At 39.8% G+C, this 19,956-nt stretch overlaps 2 protein-coding genes across 2 annotated transcripts in view; both read left to right on the top strand.

Annotated features, from left to right (window-relative positions):
• The window catches only part of slc43a3b (solute carrier family 43 member 3b), an 18,185-nt gene extending 13,074 nt beyond the window's left edge, over nt 1-5,111 (top strand). Inside the window, exons 11-14 of the mRNA XM_036127123.1 lie at nt 820-1,006; nt 2,463-2,586; nt 2,683-2,851; nt 3,347-5,111. Of these exons, the coding sequence (XP_035983016.1) occupies nt 820-1,006; nt 2,463-2,586; nt 2,683-2,784 (413 nt within the window). The 3' untranslated portion in view covers nt 2,785-2,851; nt 3,347-5,111. The remainder of the gene's footprint in view (nt 1-819; nt 1,007-2,462; nt 2,587-2,682; nt 2,852-3,346) is intronic.
• A 2,178-nt stretch (nt 5,112-7,289) lies between these two features.
• On the top strand, nt 7,290-18,850 carry LOC105932665 (solute carrier family 43 member 3-like). The gene is made up of 13 exons (XM_036127124.1): nt 7,290-7,571; nt 7,688-7,965; nt 8,141-8,270; nt 10,839-10,885; nt 10,968-11,044; nt 14,036-14,128; nt 14,212-14,351; nt 15,781-15,869; nt 15,954-16,097; nt 16,359-16,466; nt 16,603-16,789; nt 16,926-17,049; nt 17,149-18,850. The coding sequence occupies exons 2-13, from the start codon at nt 7,779-7,781 to the stop codon at nt 17,269-17,271; spliced, it is 1,449 nt and encodes a 482-aa protein (XP_035983017.1). The 5' UTR covers nt 7,290-7,571; nt 7,688-7,778; the 3' UTR covers nt 17,272-18,850.
• Nucleotides 18,851-19,956: the final 1,106 nt, after the last annotated feature.

The following is a 19,956-nucleotide window of genomic DNA, read 5'->3' as shown; positions in this document are numbered from 1 at the left end:
CTTTTTATTAAAATAATCAGACTACTTGGTATATCTGAATAAGAATGTTGCAGGTGTAGTTTATTATAGGTCAGGTAAAATAAGAGTGTTTTTAACTGGGATTTACATGGTTAGAAAGCAATCCTCTGAAAATTTAAAATCTTCTATCTGTATGGAAGACCATAAGAGTCACTGAAAACGAAAAACAACCATTTCAAAATTACAAAAGCGTTTTGTAATTGCACTTTTTTAAAATTGAACTATTAAAAAGGAATTGTAAGATGTATTTATTAATCCATTATTAAATACTGCAATTTGAAAATGTATTTTCAAATCTGATCTCTAAGTGAAGATTTAGAAACTGCAATTCATAAATCAGATTATAATTTTCACTATCAAATATTTAAAAGGGTATTTCTTTTTCCATTTCCCGTTTTCATTTCACCTTGCATTTTCAAATCCTTTTTGCAATTGCATTTCCTTTTTACTTTACCCTCTCCATTTAGCACTTGCGTGACTGGAAACCAAATTAAACCAGTCAGAGTTGCTCTTCGGATGCAAACAGCTAAAATTCATGCTGGTACGGACGGAGGCCAGAAATGACAAAACAGAGTTGCTAAATGACCATATTTGACAACACCGCTTTTTTGTGCGTGCAAGATTTAGGTTTTAGTTGTGACGTTATGAAACTTCTGCTGTCATTGGGTAGAATAGGAACATGCAAACGCGAAGGAAAGGGATTTATTCTGTCTTTGTTGCTTCAATCGCACTTCTTTCTATTTGCAAACTCCAGCTGCAAGTTTAAACGTCACAGGAGGATCCATACTTGTATTTTCACAGGAGAGACGGAGCAGGAAGTGGACCTGCGGGCCTCTGTGCTGTCTCTGTTCCTGACGGCGCTGCAGTGCGTGCTGTTCTCTGTGTGTGCCTCCACCCCCTACCTGCCGCTTCAGTACCTCACCTTCGTCCTGCAGGTGCTGAACCGCTCCTTCCTCTACGGCGGCAACGCGGCCTTCATCAGCGTGGCGTGAGTATGAACACACGTCACGATGTTCTCCACCGAAGAGCCGAGATTAACTGTGAAAGTTATTTTACAGAAATATAATTGAACCGTAAAGACTAACATTTGACAGCTGGAATTTCTATTTTTTGTATTTGGTGCGACAGAAATGTTTTCTTTTGTTTGTGGTAGATTCAGCTTGTTGTTCACATGTGAAAACAATTATAAACATTGTGTATATCTATCTTCATAACTAATACATTTGGATATTATTGAAACATTCCTTAATGTCGGTAACTCAATTAAGTAGGTGAAACTTAGTATATAGACTAATTACACACAGATTGATGTTTTCAAGCCCTCATTTCCATTGATTTTTCTGCTTATGACTACTGAAAACAACATTTAAGAATGGAATATCATACTAAACCAATAAAAATAAATAGTTTTAATGCACAAATGTGGGCTTAGTTAAAAATATGTTTAGAACCTGCTTAAATGTTGTTTTTTTAAAGGTGCCTTCGAATATGACAAGCAACCCTGATCGACACATCTTTTCTAATAAAACGATTTGATTACCAGAGAGCTAACGTCTCCATAAGTGGTGGTATCATGAGTGATGCGTTACCGGCAGTTTCTGGAGCATCTAACGGTAAAAGCAATAACTAATGGTCACCTCGTGGGTTTCATAGGTACATTATACTAGATGGCAGAATCAGCACATCATAGAGCTGGTTAGGAGTCACATTTTAGATCTTCGTGAGCCTCGGTTGGCTTAGTCTTGCAAATTCTTCCCAAAACAGCGTAGAACATGTCTGGATGCCCTCACATATCTATTTGCATTTAGCCACTATTTACATGTGACACTGACCATTGGCTCAACCCAGCCATCCTACAGCATGCAAACTCTATGAAGTGCTGCTAATGCTGTCTAATGCATCTAAAAGGCACCGTCTATATATCTGCTGACCTTCACTCACTGTTTAGATGCTTTGGTTACTGCCTGTACCTCTTTACTCGAATTTCAAATTCAAATTTCCATTCTTCTCAGTTTATTTATACAACAGGAATTTGGAATAAATGTCATCTCAGGCCATTTACAGGACTGTTTAGATTGACGCCTGGTTATATAAAATTAAAAGTTATCAATATAATGCAGCCGGGCTGATTGCATTGAGCTGTTCGTTTGCAGCAACTCCTCCTGCTAAGCGAGCATGCAACAAGAATAGTTTTATGTCTGCAGCTGCACACAGTTGTGTTGCTCCAGAGCTGGATACTTTGTTCCACAGCACGCTAATTCAGACATCCTGAAGTTCTGCAGCTGCCGCACCTTTGTGAAACCGGGAACAATGGCATCAAAAAGCCAATAGGTCCCAGTTAGACTCTTCCTTTTGGGAGCTTTGTCTGGTGCTGCTTTGATTGTCGATGAGTTGAACTGATCATATCCTAAATGTCTTGTGGCTTGTTTGTTTGATCTGTGTAGCTTTCCTTCCTGCCACTTTGGGAAGCTGTATGGTCTGGTCATGGCTCTGTCTGCGGTGTTTTCTCTGCTCCAGTATCCCTGCTTTGCTCTGGTGAAAGGAGCTCTGGGCGGAGATCCCTTATACGTGAGTGCAGTTTTCACCCGTTTAGCTCCATGCTAGCTTAGCTGTGAACCCTCGTCTCACGGCCACCTTCCTCTCCCTCTTCACGTGTGTGTGCAGGTCAACGTCGGCCTGACGCTGCTCAGCCTGCTGGCCTTCATACATCCGTTCTTCGTCTACCTGCACTGTCGAAAGGCCGCCTCTGAGAGAGCAAGGAGCTAAGCCTCATCTTAAAGAGCGTAAAACAGGATCTGTGTTCAAGTTTTCCACCTCACAGTGTTATCAGCTGGTTCTCGCTTACCTGACTCCGCCAGATAGATTTGCTCCGCATATCCATCTGGAAACCTTCCGTTGAAGTAATTTTGGGAAGGGGCGAAAATACTGGTCAGCTGATTGGCCTATGTTGGTGATAGACGGGCCAAATAAACCAATCAGATTCGTCGTCGCTCGTAACAGAGCGACAACGAAAACACAACCACAAGCCAAGCTACTCTTGCTGCTGCAGGTAAAGGCTCGTTAGCTCAGCAAAGAAATACTCTGTAATTCCGATAAAACTTGCTCGATAGCCACGCTAACGCTAGTTTCATCGGCTGAAGCCGCCATGTTCTTTAGACTGAACTGTCGCGCTTCTCGTTGCGTCACACCTCAACCCGCCTCAAAGCCAACGCTGATTGGACGTTCGTTTGGTGAACGGCTCCAAATTTTCTTTAACGGAGAGTATCCAGACTGATCTGCGAGTGAAACCTTGAAACCTCGCGAGATCAGGATGGTCTCACGAGGCTAGGTTCTCGCATGGCTGGACACCATTTCCTCACAAGAAATTAAAAGAAACTTGTCTTCAGTACGTTACGGGAAAATTTCCAGTTTCGACCTAGCTTAGGTTTAGCCAGAGTTTTACTTATAGATTGGCCTAAACGTCTAAGGGAAGATGCTCAGGAGCCTGAAGTTACAAGTCCTGACAGTCCAAGGTGTCAAGTTAAGGGATTAAAGCCCTAAAACAACAGCTAATTTCAGACCAAAACCTACCCCACCCCCATGCCACTATCTATAATACGGGGGCCTGTATTTTGTCGACACTCTGCATTTTAGTATGAAACTTCAACATTAACACAAGTGTGATGTTTATACAGAAAACCTGCATAACTGATGATAAATCATTGAAACCTTACATGTGGACAAATAACTATCATAATGGACCAGGGTCTTTTTCTAGGATAAAAGTAACCATTCTACAAATGGGGTTTGAATTAGAACCTGCCATCCATGAATGCTCCCTCACCGTGTAGTGTTATATTCTGCTAAACTCTGGGAGCATCCATCTATTCATCCATTATCTATACCTGCTTATTCGTAGAGAGTCTCAGGGGGAGGCTGGTGCCTGTCTCCAGTGGTCATTGGGTGAGAGGCGGGGTACGCTCCGGGATAATGAAGGGAAAGTTTGTCTGTTAAAATAATAAGAACAAGAAAGAAATGTAGAAAAAGGAACAAAAATGTGAAGGGTTTTAGTCCAGCATGTAGTAAATCACTGCGTTTAGTCACAAATTAAATCCATAAATCTTGAATAATGTGGAACAACAATCCTCCCGAAACCATCGTGGTTTGGCACTTTGAACACTTCCCTACACAGCCCCTCCCTGTCACGTCGGGACGAAGATATTTAAAGTTAAATGTGAGGAGGAACAGATTCCAAAAGAAGTGAAAGTTTGTTTCTCTTTTTTATCTTTTTCAAGTTTCACATTATTGCAACAATGTTGTTTTTATGTGTTTACTCAGTTAGCCGATGACTGAAGTAACTCTTTTTACCCTATTTTGCAGTTTTGCAGCACTTGTTGAGTTCTTCATCAGTACTGATATTTAGTTGTGTGGTGCTGAGATATTTTACACAGGAGGTGCATTTTTTTTTTCTCTCTGATGTAAAATGTTTGTATTGTTACACGCTCGTGCTTGTGTTTTTTTACCACCTGATATTTTTTGCCAAAAGGGAAACTGCGCAGAGTAAGTTTTTAAAAATAAAAAAACAAGGGAAAAACACTGTTAAGTGACTTCATAAGGGACTTTAATAACATAAAAGCAACTTTTTAACTGTTTGATCAGTTCTGTAGAGAGAAAACAACTCTGCCCTCTGCTGGTTGCACAGCAGATTTTTTCCATCTGATCAGCAACAACTTTTCTCCTTTTTAAGATTGACTAATATTTTTTCCCTTATGTGGACTCTTATCATTTCTATGTTTTTTAATAAATCATGAAGCTATAGTGCTATACTGCTGTAAAACGTGTAAAGGATCACAAAGGGACAAACTATAGCTGATCAGTATTATTTTGAAGATGTATTGATTTAAAAAAAAAAAAGTACTTTACTATAGCTGAACAAAATGGATCTTTTGATGGCGTATATGATGAAGGGATTTATCCTCCTGCTGCTGTGAATTGAGATAATCTGCTGTAACACAAAGTGCAATTGTACCATTATTTTCATGAAACATGACTGATAAACATGTATGACATACAAACCTCCAACCTGAATAAAAGCGAAATACGTGGTCTCTAAATGTTTGTTTTACTGAAGGCAATTCTTTCTGCTGACAGAGAATGTTAAACCAAAAGGGCAACATCATTATTCTCAAAATTCAAGTTGCTGGACAGCGGGGAAATAATGCTCCTTTACACAGGATTTAAAATCTTTGACTTCATAGTTGGAAACCAGATGTATAGATGTTATTAGTAGGCACATTACTTTTTTTCCTTTTTTTTCCATATCTACTTCAATAAATCAGAACTGCCCATCTCCTCTTTTAGGTCATTTAGGATTACCGAAGTTTACATTTATTTGACCTACATATTAAACTGTAAGGCTTGGCTCAAACCTTTTTTAGCATCCTTAGATACTATTTCATGTACATTCAATATTTTATGTACATTTAAAGACCTCTTTTTGCCAAACTTTATTTTCTAGCTCAAATATTGGGCTGTTTCATTCACAATTTCCATAACCTCTTTTTTAAGACGCTTTTTTGTGAAATGCACCAGACCCTCCTGCAGTAAAATATCCCCTTAACATGATACTGCCATCCCCATACTTCTCAATTAGATGGTATTCTTAGGCCTGCAAGGTTTCCCTTTTTTCCTATGCAGTGGTGGTCATTTTGACCAAACACTAACATTTCAGTTTCATCCGACTACAGCACATCTCTGGCTTTTAATGTTGCTTTTGGAGTAATGGCATCTTCCTGACTGAGTGGCCTTGGTAAATTCCAACTATTGTCAGGATTCAGAAACTCAGAGGCTGCTCACTGAGTCATAACTATAAATCCAACATGGCTGCCACATTTATAAAGTATATCTGTACACTTAATAGTTATTTAGAAACCGTGAACCAGCAAAGAAGCAGCAAGCGGTTTCTGAATGGTAGACTATTCCTACAGGACTACCTTAGAGAAAGTTAAGTTGTTATATCTTTTCAGCTGTTTAGACACATCTGCTAGTAAGTGTTATTTTTTTATATATCTAAAGTATTGTTTTTTGTAAGGTACTTCTAGGAGACATTTTGGTTGTTTAAAAAGAATAAAATAGTAATAGCACTAGCATCCCGAGGGGGATTTTCGATACATAATAGCATCATGCTAACCATTAGCTGTCTGTGTCCTACAAAAATGTGCTAAAAGTGTATTTATCATAATATCTCACCTTTAACCTTCTTTTGCACAGGTTGTTTCACTGAGATCCAAGATCTCATTTACAAGAGAGATCTATACTGATAAAACAAAAACCTAAAAAGTCACAAACACAGTAACTATTAAAATAAATTAGCTAATAAAATACAACCTAGAAAGAAGATTGAGTTTTGTAGAAAGATTTCAAAAATTTTCTTAAACTAAATTTTAATTGTTCCAGAGGAATCAACGTGGATTGTTTCCGATTGTGCTGTAGAGTCCACCTAGTAGAGGGAGCAGAGTAACTTTTTCCTAGTTCTGATCATCCTAAAGGAACACTAAAGGAGATAAAGTCCTGAGCGTAAAGTCTGTGGCTGGACTGTCTAACTGAGATGTAGGAAGATAAAAAAGAAGGAACAGTCCAGGGACAACTTCATGGATGAAAATGTACCAAAGCATGCGCCTAGAAATTGATAATGATGTGAAATTCACTTGTCTACAGCTGTTATACTTTTTCCATTAACGGTTTAGACATCAGCTGTGATTTATTTTCTTTACAAGTGAAGAGGCACTGGATGAGCACAGCTTGCAGCAGCAACTTTTATTTGTTATATTATCATTTTCCTCCCACCTTTGGGCCTGCTGAGTCCGATTCAGACCATTTAGAGCAAAGTGTAACTTGGTAGAACATGTTGATCAATAATCCCATCCATCTTTTGGTATTTCCCAGTTCGGGTTGATGTTACTGCCTCCTAACTGGTCCACTCTGTCAAGTCCGTGACTTTGTATCCTCTTCATCGTTATAAAGCTATCAAACATCTGAAAGGCCTTCATTTGACCCACCGCCGCTTTTCTTCTGACACTCAACATCAAGTGGTTCAAATCCTTGTGAACACAGTCAAGCTTTTACTGCCTCAAATGGCAGACACATTTTATATACTGATAAGGCATATCTACATTTGCATCTGCATACACATGGACAGTGTCTCCGTCACATGATGCCTTGACTGAAGCTGCGTATCGAGGCCTTTGCAGCGTCCGCATCTATAGAGCACGTCTCATGGCTTCTGTGGTTTGGCTGCGTGACTCTCCGCGGTGGGCAATATTCTACACACAGCCACTAACACCCCGGGGATGAGGGATTCCTCTGTTGCACAGAACAGTGTTCTCTCTCAGGGAGAAGAAGATTGGGGAGGGAGGAAACTCTGGGGCAAGGAATCGGAGGGATGAGCTGATCTGTATAAAGTGAGACAGCGTGACCAGAGAACGAAGCTGTGGTAGCTGAGAGCGTTCAGGGAGACGATCCTAAGCTGCGATCAGACTCTCAGTAGGCAACAGAAAACTGCAACTTGACAAAAGGTTGGTGTCTTTTGAAGGTTTCCATGCATTTGCTGTAGAAAAAGGGTTACTACTGCAGATTTTTGTGTTTTTGCTGTTGAAACCAACAAACTGGAAACATTGTATTTCTTGTCTAGATTGCCTAGGAGGCAGGAGGAGAAACCTAAAAGGGCTTGTGTGAATGAGCTTGTGAGCTTTGTGCTGCTGAACACCTGCGTCTGAGTGAGCATGCAGGTGTTGGAGAACAAGTTGTCGGTGCGACGCTGCCTCACCTTCGTCACGGGGCTGGTGGAGTGTCTGTGCATTGCCGGAGCCATCTTTGGATGGGCGTCTCTTGTTATTGTGCTCAAGGCAGACGGCTACTTCAGCTCACTGTGCTTCAACACAACAGGAGACAACGACACTCAGATATTAGGTCCGTTTGATGTCTCCACCGCTTTAAAGTCTGAAACTAAGATTAGTCAACATAATTAGTTACATTTTAATTCCTAAATGTGATTATTACTGCATTGTTGTAAATTACCAATATATCAACTATGCATCTGGATGCTTCTCTGTCTTGTTTATGTTTTTCTCCGAATTGCCAATAGACTGCAGTGCCCAGGATGAACAGTTCTCACTTATTTTCACCATCGCCACCTTCTTGAACAACTGCCTCACGCTGCCCAATGGCTTCCTCTTTGATCACCTCGGCACGACAGTGGCTCGACTCTATGCAATGTGAGCACATCGAGATAAAACACAGGACACCTATTTCTTTTGCACATGCTCTTCTAAAACCTTCCCTCATTTAGAGACTTTCCAGGCCTCGTAAAAGTCCTCATACAAAATCCATTCATGTTGTAATGTAATTAACTGGGAGTTAATGTGGTAGGACAAAACAAAATAGCATTTAATGGTAAAGTAAAAAGGAAATCTTGCATATTTCTTGCATTTTTTACAATTAAAAATCAGATATTTGTATTTGTATTATAAATACAGCTTTTCTGTGAAGGACACACAGGTTTGTTAGAGAACATTTAACGAGCGTAAACCTGAACATATCACACCCATGGCAAAGCATGATGCTGGCGTGTTGATGCTGTGAGATGTTGGGAAGCTGGGCGAACTCGATGGGAAAATACGTGGAGGTCAGTTCAGGACAATCCTGGAAGAAAACCTGAACTGACTGCAGAAGAATTAAAGGCAGAGTTGGGGGAATCCAGGTTCAGAAAGTAAAAAGCCACTCCAGAGATTAGTTCCAACCATTTGCAAGGTGGCAAGGTTCCAAGGTTATGTTAGGTTGACCTGACAGCTAGTTAGTTGTGCCTGGTTTTTGTAGAAGAATGGTAAAATGAAAACCATTGCTAAAAGAAAGCCTTAGAAACTCCCGTTTGCTATTTGACACAATGCAATTCAGAGGACACACCGAACAAAATATGGAACGGATGTGCCCTGCGTAGATGATCAAACCTCGAACTTTGTGGCCTAAATGTAAAATATTAAATAGCAAAAAAAAAAATCCAACACTGCACTTTACCCCTAATATCCATCCCCATGATCAAACATGGTTGTGAAAAGGTAGATTTAGGCTAAATAGATGGCAATCCCGGATGTAAAGCTGCTGGTTAGCACACGTCACCTTCACATCAAACTCAAGTCCCCCATTATTGATGTGTGGTTGTCGAATAATGGGGCAAACATTGATCACTGAAGACAAAAAGCAAGAGATGGTTCATAGGTCTGATTGGTGTGGAACAAGAGCAAAGTGCATCCACTCGAAATACGATTCCTAAATCCAAATGATGATGTGTTAGTGATCGTTTTCTTTAAAACAAGACTCGGTTCATCTTTTGATTTGTCAAACTTCTTGTCATTTGATGTTTATCTAATATCTAATACTTAGAAACAACCAGAAAAGGAAATATTTGAGTTTGAGTTTCTTCAATCTTAAGTCAAGTAAGATTCTTGTCTGGTGAAATGTATGCTAGAAAGTGCTTATAATGAGACCACTAAATAAACATATTTCTATTCTCTCGGTAGCTAATAAACCTTTGAAAATATGAATAGGTTAAACCAAAAATGAAAAGTAATAATCTTTACACCTCCTTAAAGGTTGTTTAATCTAATATATATATATATATATATATATATATATATATATATATATATATATATATATATATATATATATATATATATATCCTGCAGCTGATCAGCAGTAAAGATTCAGATTCACTGGTCTAATGAAAAACAATTCACAAATGGGATTCAAACTAAGTGGCATGGCCGAAACAAATCCCAAACTTTTAGATTCACTAGTTAGATGCACACTCTAATTAGTGCCGCAACATGTTTAGTTGTCACTTCAGGCACGTTAGGAAGATCACTGCTCTGCAGGGCTGAGAGAAAGCTCAGCATTACCATATTACAGTAATACGGTTTATATGTGCAGATAGCATGTCCCTGGTATGTGTCAAATAGCAGATTTTTTTTAAATTTAACGTATCACAGACTTACGCGTGTGGAAGCATATGACAGTTTGCAAGAGGAGCTTTTATTACAGTAGCTAATTATAACCTGTATTAATCCAACATTAGCCGCTTCTGAACCTCATGTAGCTGATCTAAGTGCTGTAAAAATCAAACAATTACATTATTAATCAGTCAATCTATCTTTTCATCATTATGCCATGAATCCTTTCCCTTCCCTGACAACGATCGCAATGAGATCAGGAGCTTAGTCCGTTTTTAGATCTATGATATATTTACAATTGGAGATAAAACCAAATCATCTAGACAATACGAGAAAATCATCATCACCTACTAATATATTCAAAGTCCTTATCTATTATTAATCAAACTAGTACATATTTATAATTATTTGCTAATTAGCAATGTAAGTAATAAACATAATTAATAAAAAATATGGTCAAACGAACAAAGAAGAAAACCTACTTCTACTAGAAATAAAATGGTGGTTCAGTAATCTTATTTTCCGGTGGTTTAAGCTCCAGCAGTAATCCAGACTTCATCAGACTTTCATGAAAACTTCCGCGAAAAGACCCAATCTAATTTCTCATCTGCTCCAAAAGATTAAAGGGTTTCCTCTTCCATAGCCGTCGCTTATCAGTTCCGGATCAGCAGGCTCATAAAACCTTTTCCACTTAAAATCCATTTAAAAACAGTTTAACCACCAACAAGACGTTTCTTTTAGTCCTTGCAAATGATGAGTGATTACACGATGTGATCCATGCTGTTCACTTTTACATGACCAGCTTTACTCTTAAACATGTCCGTCTCCCACCAGATTTCTTTACACTACGGGTACCCTGATGGTGGGATTCTCCTCACCAGGTGAATAGCAATGGGGATTTCAAGTAGTCAAAAAAAGCTGTTATGTCTGTTATTTATTCTTTTTTTTTTCTTGTCCCATCAGCACTGTCCTACCTGCTCTTCCCAGCTTTCTCATTCATAGCTGTGGGAGGCACCTTATTTCTGATCTCAAACATGCAGGTATGTTGGGTTTTGTATTTGACGGTCATAACATTGATAGGCACACCAGGCCTGCTTTTGTAGGGAGAGTGGAGAAAACACCCATGTGGTTCTGACTGAGTCTGTGTGATAAATTGGTATTTTGTCTCTGGGAAAGCAAAGGATTTGTAAATTGTTGGTCTGGAGCAGGTCCAGGGTGTATTTAGCCGCTTGCCCAATGCCCAGATTGCTAGAGAAAGGTGTTAGCCCCACTGCAACGCTGCATGGATGAGCGAGTGTGATGAATGGATGGATGGATGGATGTGTTAGCAGAAAGGTAGCACAATTGGAAAAGCAGCTCATTGCTTGGAGAATCAGGAATAGGCAAGGCAAGGCAAGGCAAATTTATTTATATAGCACAATTCAGTACAGGGACAATGCAAAGTGCTTTACATGATTAAAATATAGCAAATTAAAACAGAATAAAAGCAAGTAGGAATAAAATGTAGATAGAAATTAGAACAAAAAAAGTGGGGATTCAGTTAACTAGAACAGTTGAAGGCAATCCTAAACAAATGTGTTTTTAATCTTGATTTAAAAGAACTCAGGCTTTCCGCACCTTTACAGTTTTCTGGAAGTTTGTTCCAGATAAGGGGAGCATAGGAACTAAATGCTGCTTCTCCGTGTTTGGTTCTGGTTCTAGGTATGCAGAGTAGGCTGGAGCCAGAAGACCTTAGTGGTCTGGAGGGTTTATACGCTGATAACAAGTCTGTGATGTATTTAGGTGCTAAGCCATTTAGGGATTTATAAACAGAAGTATTTTAAAGTCTATTCTCTGAGATACAGGGAGCCAGTGTAATAGTTAATCACTGTGTAGCACTTCAGGAACCACAGGCTTTTGCTTCTTGAACTTTTAGTTCTGTGAAAAGTGCTTCACACATCTTTTTTTATTTTTTCCCGAGGATAACATCCGCTTGTTTTTTTATGCTTATTGCTAAATTCACACAGAGTCAGACAAGACTTGATCTATGAATCGTCTTGTTACTGAAAAGTGCTTTATAAATAAACTTGCCTTGCCTGTGGCTTTTTAACAGGCTTATATAGTGGAAGGGCTTCCTTCACTGGAAAACCGTAAATTAGCAACGCCTCAACGGTTGCCTCTGTGGCTTTAGGGATGAGTGCAACTTACAGGACACTCTGGAAACTTGTGAACTTTATAAGGGGCGGGAAAATAAAAGCTGAATGTTTTGTCACATATGTTTGTACTTAAAGCTCTCCAAAATTATTGCTGAAAAATCTGATGATCAGCAAAATCTTTTCATTTTTTTATGTGAGACAGCCTTTGGGTAAGCGGGGTTTTGGTCAAGCAATTCTACCAGGGCTGCCATTTTCGGCCAGTCTGTAATTTTTTTTTATTCTTAAATCATCAACATTGAGCTGAACTGAGGCAAATTATGCTGGCAGAGATTTCTGATTCTGGTTTCTTTTGTGACCTACTGGACAAGTTGTTGATGCTCTCTTAGAACCAATAGGTACATTTAACTGCAATAGTCACCGTTTAATGCTAAAAGGGGCAGCATTAAGAAGAGGTTTAACACAAATATTGCAGAAATGAATAAGTTTGCATGAAAACGTAAGAAAAAATGCATCGTAGTGGCACCTTTAGGTACATGCATACGGTTTATCTGCAAAAAAAAAAAAAAGTTGATTTCGGGTGAGTTACACTCAAAGTGATTTTCACATAGGGCCGGGCTGGTTTGGATAATACGTAATTTTGTCAATCGATCTGAAACATTTAAGTGTGCTGACAAAGCAAAAAAAAAAAAGAAGGGCAATTACTTTTTCACACCAATTTTTTTTTTGAAAGCCTTGAAGGCATGTGCTGAAGCAACAGGCATCAATGCTTGCAAAAACAAAAAGGCAATCATAGAGCAAGAGTTCTGAGAGCTGTGACATACAGCTTTGGGGTTTTATCAGGACGTTATACTGTCTGCATGTATTTCTGCTCTTCAGACACAAAATGTCTTTCCATCGACGTTTCATCAGCAAACATGCAACCCCTCAACAATCCCTCAAACTCTTGTGTCTCTCTGGGTCCAAACAGCATATCACTGTCATCTAGCATCTGGCCCTGTGTGGCATTTATTATCCAGCATGCAGTTTTCGATACGGCTAAGTCATTCTTTTGTTCACCAGGCTCACCATGACGGTTAACTTAGTACTGGAAGACAGGAGGGTTTGTCCAGAGCCATTGTTATAGCAGGATTTCTGCTCCATCTCTGCTCTAATTCCTCCCTTACGTTTCCATTGCAAATTTTCTAGCAAAAGTTCAATTTCAAGAAATAGAAAAACTGCATAAATTCCTTACTCATACATTTTTTTTTGCTAGTGTTGAGATTCGAACCGATTTATCTACATACTTTTTATGTTGTGTATTTATCAATATGTTAATCCTTCCATGAGAGAAAGTAAAAAAACATCCTTATACTAAAAAAAAAACATGCAGAGCGACTGAACTGTGCAAATAACTCAAAATGCCTTGAAGTGTTGTGCACAACAAGAACTGAGTGTATCGTAACCTACTTTTCATTTTAGGACAAAAAAATCAAGCAGAAGTTTCTCCTCTGATTCATCATTTTGAACAACTTTTTATTTGGGAGGGAGATGTCTGAAAAAATATTATTTTCAGTGATTTATTCCCTGAAGGCAGAGAGAGAAAAGACACATGATCAGGAACCACTTTTTAACTTCTCCATGACCCAGTTTCTGAAGAAATGATTCTCTGACGGCGTTTTTTTCTGGCTGATTCACTGTTGTCTGGTCAAGCTCATGATCTTGTGCAGACAGACCAAAGGTCCCCCACAGGAAACCTTAACATTTAATCAAAGATAGCATTGTGTGGCATTCCATCTGATACTACATCTTTAAGTTCACCTCCGGGGGAAAAAAATAAAAATATCCGTTTCAGTTTTCTTTGTGCACAACAGTCATTATGCAGAAACAGATATTTCTTTTTATTTTGACCTCCTGAAGGTTGGGAACTTGTTTGGCTCTCATCGCTCCACCATCATCAACCTTTACAACGGGGCCTTTGATTCTTCCTCAGCGCTCTTCCTCATCATTAAGGTGAGAAACACTTTGAACCGTTCTCTTTTTCATAACAGATTGAGAGAATGCATTGATGCCGCTAAGTCTCCGTGTCTCTGCAGCTGTTGCACGAGTCTGGCGTCTCCCTTCGTGCCGCCTTCCTCTTTCTGTCCGCCTGCAGCGTCCTTCAGATCCTCAGGACGTTCTTCCTGCTGCCTAGAAACTTCATTCCTTACCCGCTGCCTCATCGCTATGGATATGGGTGGGAACAGCAATATTAGGCTACTGATCTAAATAAATGGATACCTTATTTAACAACTGCAGTAATAGACCCAATTTGACTGCATCTATAACTTTGATTGAATATTAACTTCTGTGACTTGATTTTAATATGTACTTATAATAATAACACTGACTGTTATTCTGTAAAATAATTGTTTTCAAAGTGCCTTTCCCTTTCCAAGGACACATCTCTGCTACGCATCGATTTTTTTCTCTGTATTTTTTCAGGTTTATTCAGAATGAACTCTAAAATAAAAATGAGCTAAAATGGAAAGATTGACGAGATTTAATCACCAATTGAACCAAAAGCCAAAAAAACCAAGACGATAAAAATGTTACTATTTAAGAATTTAGAAAGTATCAAGGTTTTTTTCCCCCCATCTTTCAGTCTTTACAGCAGAAACCAGACAAACATTGACATTGAGAGGAATTTACCATCTTTCTTTGGTCCAAATCAAGCTGTTATACCACCCACAGACCCCACTGGGCTTTTTGCAGACGGGTGGGCATTTCCAGCTCCCTGTTTCTCACTTTTTCTGTCAAAATCTCGGGACAGCGGCTATTTGAAACAACCACAAGTCACGTTTAGGCAGCCAACAAGTCGGTCCCGTCACCAGTCATGGGTCAGCTGAGTGGTTGTGATCTCTAGATCACGCCCGGACTGGTTTATCAGCGCTAAATGACAAGAGGAACTATTTCTAGACAACTCACCAAACTTAGGGTGAAGGACTCTCAGCAGTGCATATGGAGAGAAGGGGGGGGGGGGCACTCTTCTCTGACATTTGCAGGAATATCTGTAAATGTAATGTAGCATATTATGCAAGCAAATGAACTGATTAATGCAGCTGGATAGTTTCCTAAGTCAGCTCCTTAGACAAAGTGCTTCCAGGTTGAGAGACTGAGCAACCATTAGGAAGCAGACATTAGGGTGTAGGGTAACGTTAGGGCTCCGCCATGTTAGGCAAGCAATGATAAATGGATGCAACCGTTTTCTTCTTAAACTTCACATATGGTCTCTTTGTATCAACAACTGGAGCCGTTTTTGACTATCTCATGTCCCTGCCATTATGCAACCACTCCTCTAATTGAAAGACATGATGACCTTCAATGTTTGGCACAAAAAAAAAAAAAACAATTAATGTTTAAATGTACAATTAAGCTTGAATTATCATAAAGTTTTCCAGGTTTCTAAACTAAACATAATTGGGGAAAACAAAACCTTCGATTGATGAAAATGGTGTTGACTGGGGTCGTGAATTACTGCCAGGCTAGTACGCTTCCTAGCGTGCACCAAAAAGACACGTTTGAGAAAGACAAAACAGAATTGTGGATTTATGTTTTTTTTTTTTTTAAAAAAAGAGATGCTAAACATCGACTTTCATGTCTGATTCTTATTTACTTGTCTGCAGGATCTCTTGTGGCGCATTAGAGGCTGTGAAAAGTGAGGGAACTGTTAACGAGGACTCCCTGCATTCAAGCGCTGTCCCTTTCAAACAGGGTTTGTAATTTCTACCAACTTTCTATTTTTTAGTTTGTGTTCAGTGGTCTTCTCTGGGTTTATTCACTCTTATGTCCCTCTCAGAGAGGACTTTCCGTGAGTGTTTGCTGTCCAGGTTCTTCATCTTCCACCTGCTGTGGCTGTCGGTGATGCAGTTCAGGCACTACCTGTTCATCGGCACCCTCAACCCCATGCTGCAGAGGCTGACAGAGGGAGATTCCTCACTGGGTAACGCCCTCACAGTCATCCCCGCTCTTGTCGGAAAAAGAATAAGTTTGAGTTAAGATGTTGTAGTTCTGATGCTGATGCAAAATTTGGATGCTGCTGATGCAGCAACATTTTCAGAGGAAGCTGAAATGCAGCAAGAATCAGGATCAGGGATCCAGTATGCCAGTCGTGAACTAAAACTACTCAGCTGGAAGAAACTGTGGGAGATTTAACAAAAACGGTGTCTGTTTAATCGTCTGTTTTGTTCATATTTCTGTGCAGTGAGCCAATACAGCAATGCCTTTGCTTTCACCCAGCTGTGTGCCGTGCTGTGCGCTCCCTGGAACGGCCTCATTATGGACAGACACAGGGCCAAACCTCGGGCTCCAGGTACCTACTGAGCATTTTATGGAGGGTGGGTCTGAAATTTGTAAACCTAAAAGCCAAGATTTGTACATTTGTGAACTTATAATCATTATTGTTTGCAGAAACATTGGTAGTTATATATTTTTATCTTTGGTGGCAGGAGAGACGGAGCAGGAAGTGGACCTGCGGGCCTCTGTGCTGTCTCTGTTCCTGACGGCGCTGCAGTGCGTGCTGTTCTCCGTGTGTGCCTCCACCCCCTACCTGCCGCTTCAGTACCTCACCTTCGTCCTGCAGGTGGTGAACCGCTCCTTCCTCTACGGCGGCATCGCGGCCTTCATCAGCGTGGCGTGAGTATCACCTTCATTTAATAGAAACCTCCAGAGCAAGACACGAGCTCCTATCTGATCTATGCAAACATTTAAGCTTAAAGTGTACATTTTTTTAGGTTTATTAACTCAGTTTCCTCTATGTTTTGTCGGTAAGATTCCCATCATTTCACTTTGGAAAGCTCTATGGTCTTGCCATGTCGCTGGCTGCATCATTTTCTCTGCTCCAGTATCCCTGCTTTGCTCTGATGAATGGAGCGCTGGGTGGAAATCCTTTATATGTGAGCTCATTTCATGCCCTTTTCTTTTATCATCTTATTCCCGTTGTTGTGAACCCTCCTCTAATGTTTTTTCCTCCCTCGCCCCTCATGTGTGTGCAGGTGAACATCGGCTTGACGCTGCTCAACCTGCTGGCCTTCATACATCCCCTCTCCGTCTACCTGCACTGTCGGAAACTTGCTTCTCAGAGAGAAAAGAAGGAAACCATCATTTTCTCCTCCTGAAGACCACTGACACACACACACATGTGTGTGTCTGTGTATTTGCAACACCAATTGTGAATGGAATAGGTTACAAATGGGATGAGGCTTATTTACCGGATAATTTCACAACAACCCCAGTGGCTCGCCTCAAGAACCACCGTGTTCATGAAAGGAGGTCTGTGATTAACCCAGACTCATTCGCTTGTTTGTCCCCTCTACTCCAAAGATCACATGAGCTTAATCCTTCATTCTACTGAGGTTTTAAATTTGCCAGGTCGGGTTGACATCAGAAAAGGACTCTTTACAGACTCTGTTCCAACTGGAAATAAAAAAATAAAAACAACAGCAACTAAACATCCTCTTATATAACCCTTATTGGTCAATGTCCCAGCTTATTATCATGGAAACCTTGAGGCTTTGCCAGAGAATGAGGGGCTGTATATGTAGGCCCTTTATCAAGTTCTGGGTCTGCCCCTGGTTCTCTCTGAAGTAGAAAAAGCCTCTAGTGGTGATGTCCAAACAGTGTTCCTATTTGAACAATGTCACCCTGATCTAGTTCTGGGGTTTGAGAATCAGTCAGAGCCCTCTTCTCAAGATCTTACAGTAAAATGTCCTTTTAAGAACTGGAGAAAGATGGAATGGACTATCCTGTCCTTGACTTTGAAAATATTTGGTCAATCACTCCAACATGCCTCACCATAGGCATTTCAAAAGTACCCCATGCAACATCTAACACGTCAGGCCAATCGCAGTAGCCTCAAAACAACCGCCGTCCTCAGAGGGGATCTCATCTGGTCCTTATTCTCAGATGTCTGGAGCTGTTAAATTGCGTCTGACACTTCTTATAAAGGTGATGAACCAACCTTTCCACATGTCTAGGTCTGTAAATCAGAGACCTCCAATTTTCCATGGAGGATTTTTACAAGGTGTTAAGCATTGTTTTGAGCCAATCTTACCAAGGTCAGAAAGACTATCCATCCATCCATTGTCTATACCAGGTACACATATGGTCTCATTTCTTGTCGGTGAGGCAATACTCCTCAAACCTGTTGCCAGGAAATCAACAGGTATTACTCCCAGTTTTAGATGCCACCCAGAACCACGCTGCACCCAACCTCCTCCCCATGCAGGCGGTGAACCCAGATAAAGACAGCAACCCGTGTATGTTGTTGGAAAGTGCCTTCATGACACCTGCAACCTAAGAATCAACCACCAACTAGAGACAAAACATGAACAGAATGTAGGCTATATTTTCATTCTTCTCTTTTTCTTTAATACATTTTATAAGTTAATGCTTTTAGTAAGGGATGAAAGACTTGAATCAATTTTTTTTTTATCTGTCTCATCGTTCCACCTCCCATACTCTTCATCGGTGCCAAGAAAAGTCGGTCACATGGTGCTATTATGCTTTGTTGAGACTTTGCTATTTCTTTGATCTGATAAATTTTCTGTAACATCTGTGACATGACTAACGCTCCATGTTGTTGCTTTTGTTTGTTTGTATTTTGTGTTGTATTACTGCAAGGCGCTGGTCCCTTTGGTGACATATTCCAAAAGCAGAAGGGGAAACGGATCCTGTTCTTAATAAAAGAAGAGCTCTTCAAGTTATTTTGTTGTAGTGGTTAAAAAAAGCACTCAAGGCTCTACACTCTTCAGTATAATGACTTTAATCATTATATCAAGAATTAAATGATCGACTCAATTAATAAAGATTGCTTTCAATTCAACCTATTCAACGAAGCCCCCTGGGGTGCTAGATGGCCGGTGGACCAGGGGGACAGAAAGAAAACACATTTCTGCCATCTGGTGGCTTCACAATGGACCCGTTAGATACAACCGATCACCTATCTGAGAAAAAGAAAAACATCCTTAAAGTGTCATGATGTTAAGGTCACATTGTCACAGTCATGAAAAAGGAAAATAGATATTTTTAAATACATATGCAAGATTCCAGCAGAGCAAAGCATAATAAGGAATCCCTGTTTATACATGTTGTTGATATTTAGGATTTATGCCTCAATTGCTACTTACAGGTAATAATTAATACAGAACCAATAGAGAACATAGACTGGATCAGGGGCCACAACAAAAACAGGAGACCATAACACAGGTAAAGGGTCACAAAAGAAACATTTATCGAAGGTAAAGCATAGACAAAACCTGTAATGGAGTGTAAGAGTCGGTATCAGCGGTGTAGTGCAAATACTTGGATGTGTTGGGTATAGGTCTGTGAAAATGCTGAGATGCAATAGCAGAAACAAACTCAAATGTGCATGACGATCCTTTACCTGCACAGAGGAGGAGCAAAAAGCATAGGCACTCCAACACACACAACCCAGCCAAAAAAAAAAACAATAAAAAATGTTACATAGGTAGCATAAGATGTGTGTGGTCAAGAAAATCTTCAAAAACACACTAATAGTAAGAATCAGAGTTATTAATCAGAAACAAAGAGATGATGGGTGCAGCATTTACAGTAACATGAATAATAACAGTAATAACTGGAGCTATGAAGAACACAAATGTATTTTTTCCTATTTTTTTCTCTCTACTTTTTAACTCACCACCTTTTCACACATCTCCGCATCTGATTATTGCTGAGGTATGAAGACTCTCTTAAAAGGTCATAACAACGCAAATAGCCCCAGCCGCCTTAATGTTGTTGTTTTTTTAATCTTCTCAATATTAAAGCTGTCTCGTCTGTGC

This window comes from Fundulus heteroclitus, chromosome 23 (genome assembly GCF_011125445.2).
Source record: "Fundulus heteroclitus isolate FHET01 chromosome 23, MU-UCD_Fhet_4.1, whole genome shotgun sequence".
In the NCBI taxonomy this organism is placed as follows: Eukaryota; Metazoa; Chordata; class Actinopteri; order Cyprinodontiformes; family Fundulidae; genus Fundulus; species Fundulus heteroclitus.
The sequence above is the reverse complement of the archived record's forward strand: the minus strand, read 5'-3'. Positions and strand labels throughout refer to the sequence as shown.

What these genes read in the sequence shown, in the direction of transcription:
- LOC105932665 (XM_036127124.1), top strand. Translation starts at nt 7,779, where the DNA reads ATGCAGGTGTTGGAGAACAAGTTGTCGGTGCGACGCTGCCTCACCTTC. An exon ending in GGTGGGATTCTCCTCACCAG is followed by an intron (nt 10,886 to 10,967) that starts GTGAATAGCAAT and finishes TTGTCCCATCAG; the next exon opens with CACTGTCCTACCTGCTCTTC. An exon ending in AGAGGGAGATTCCTCACTGG is followed by an intron (nt 16,098 to 16,358) that starts GTAACGCCCTCA and finishes ATTTCTGTGCAG; the next exon opens with TGAGCCAATACAGCAATGCC.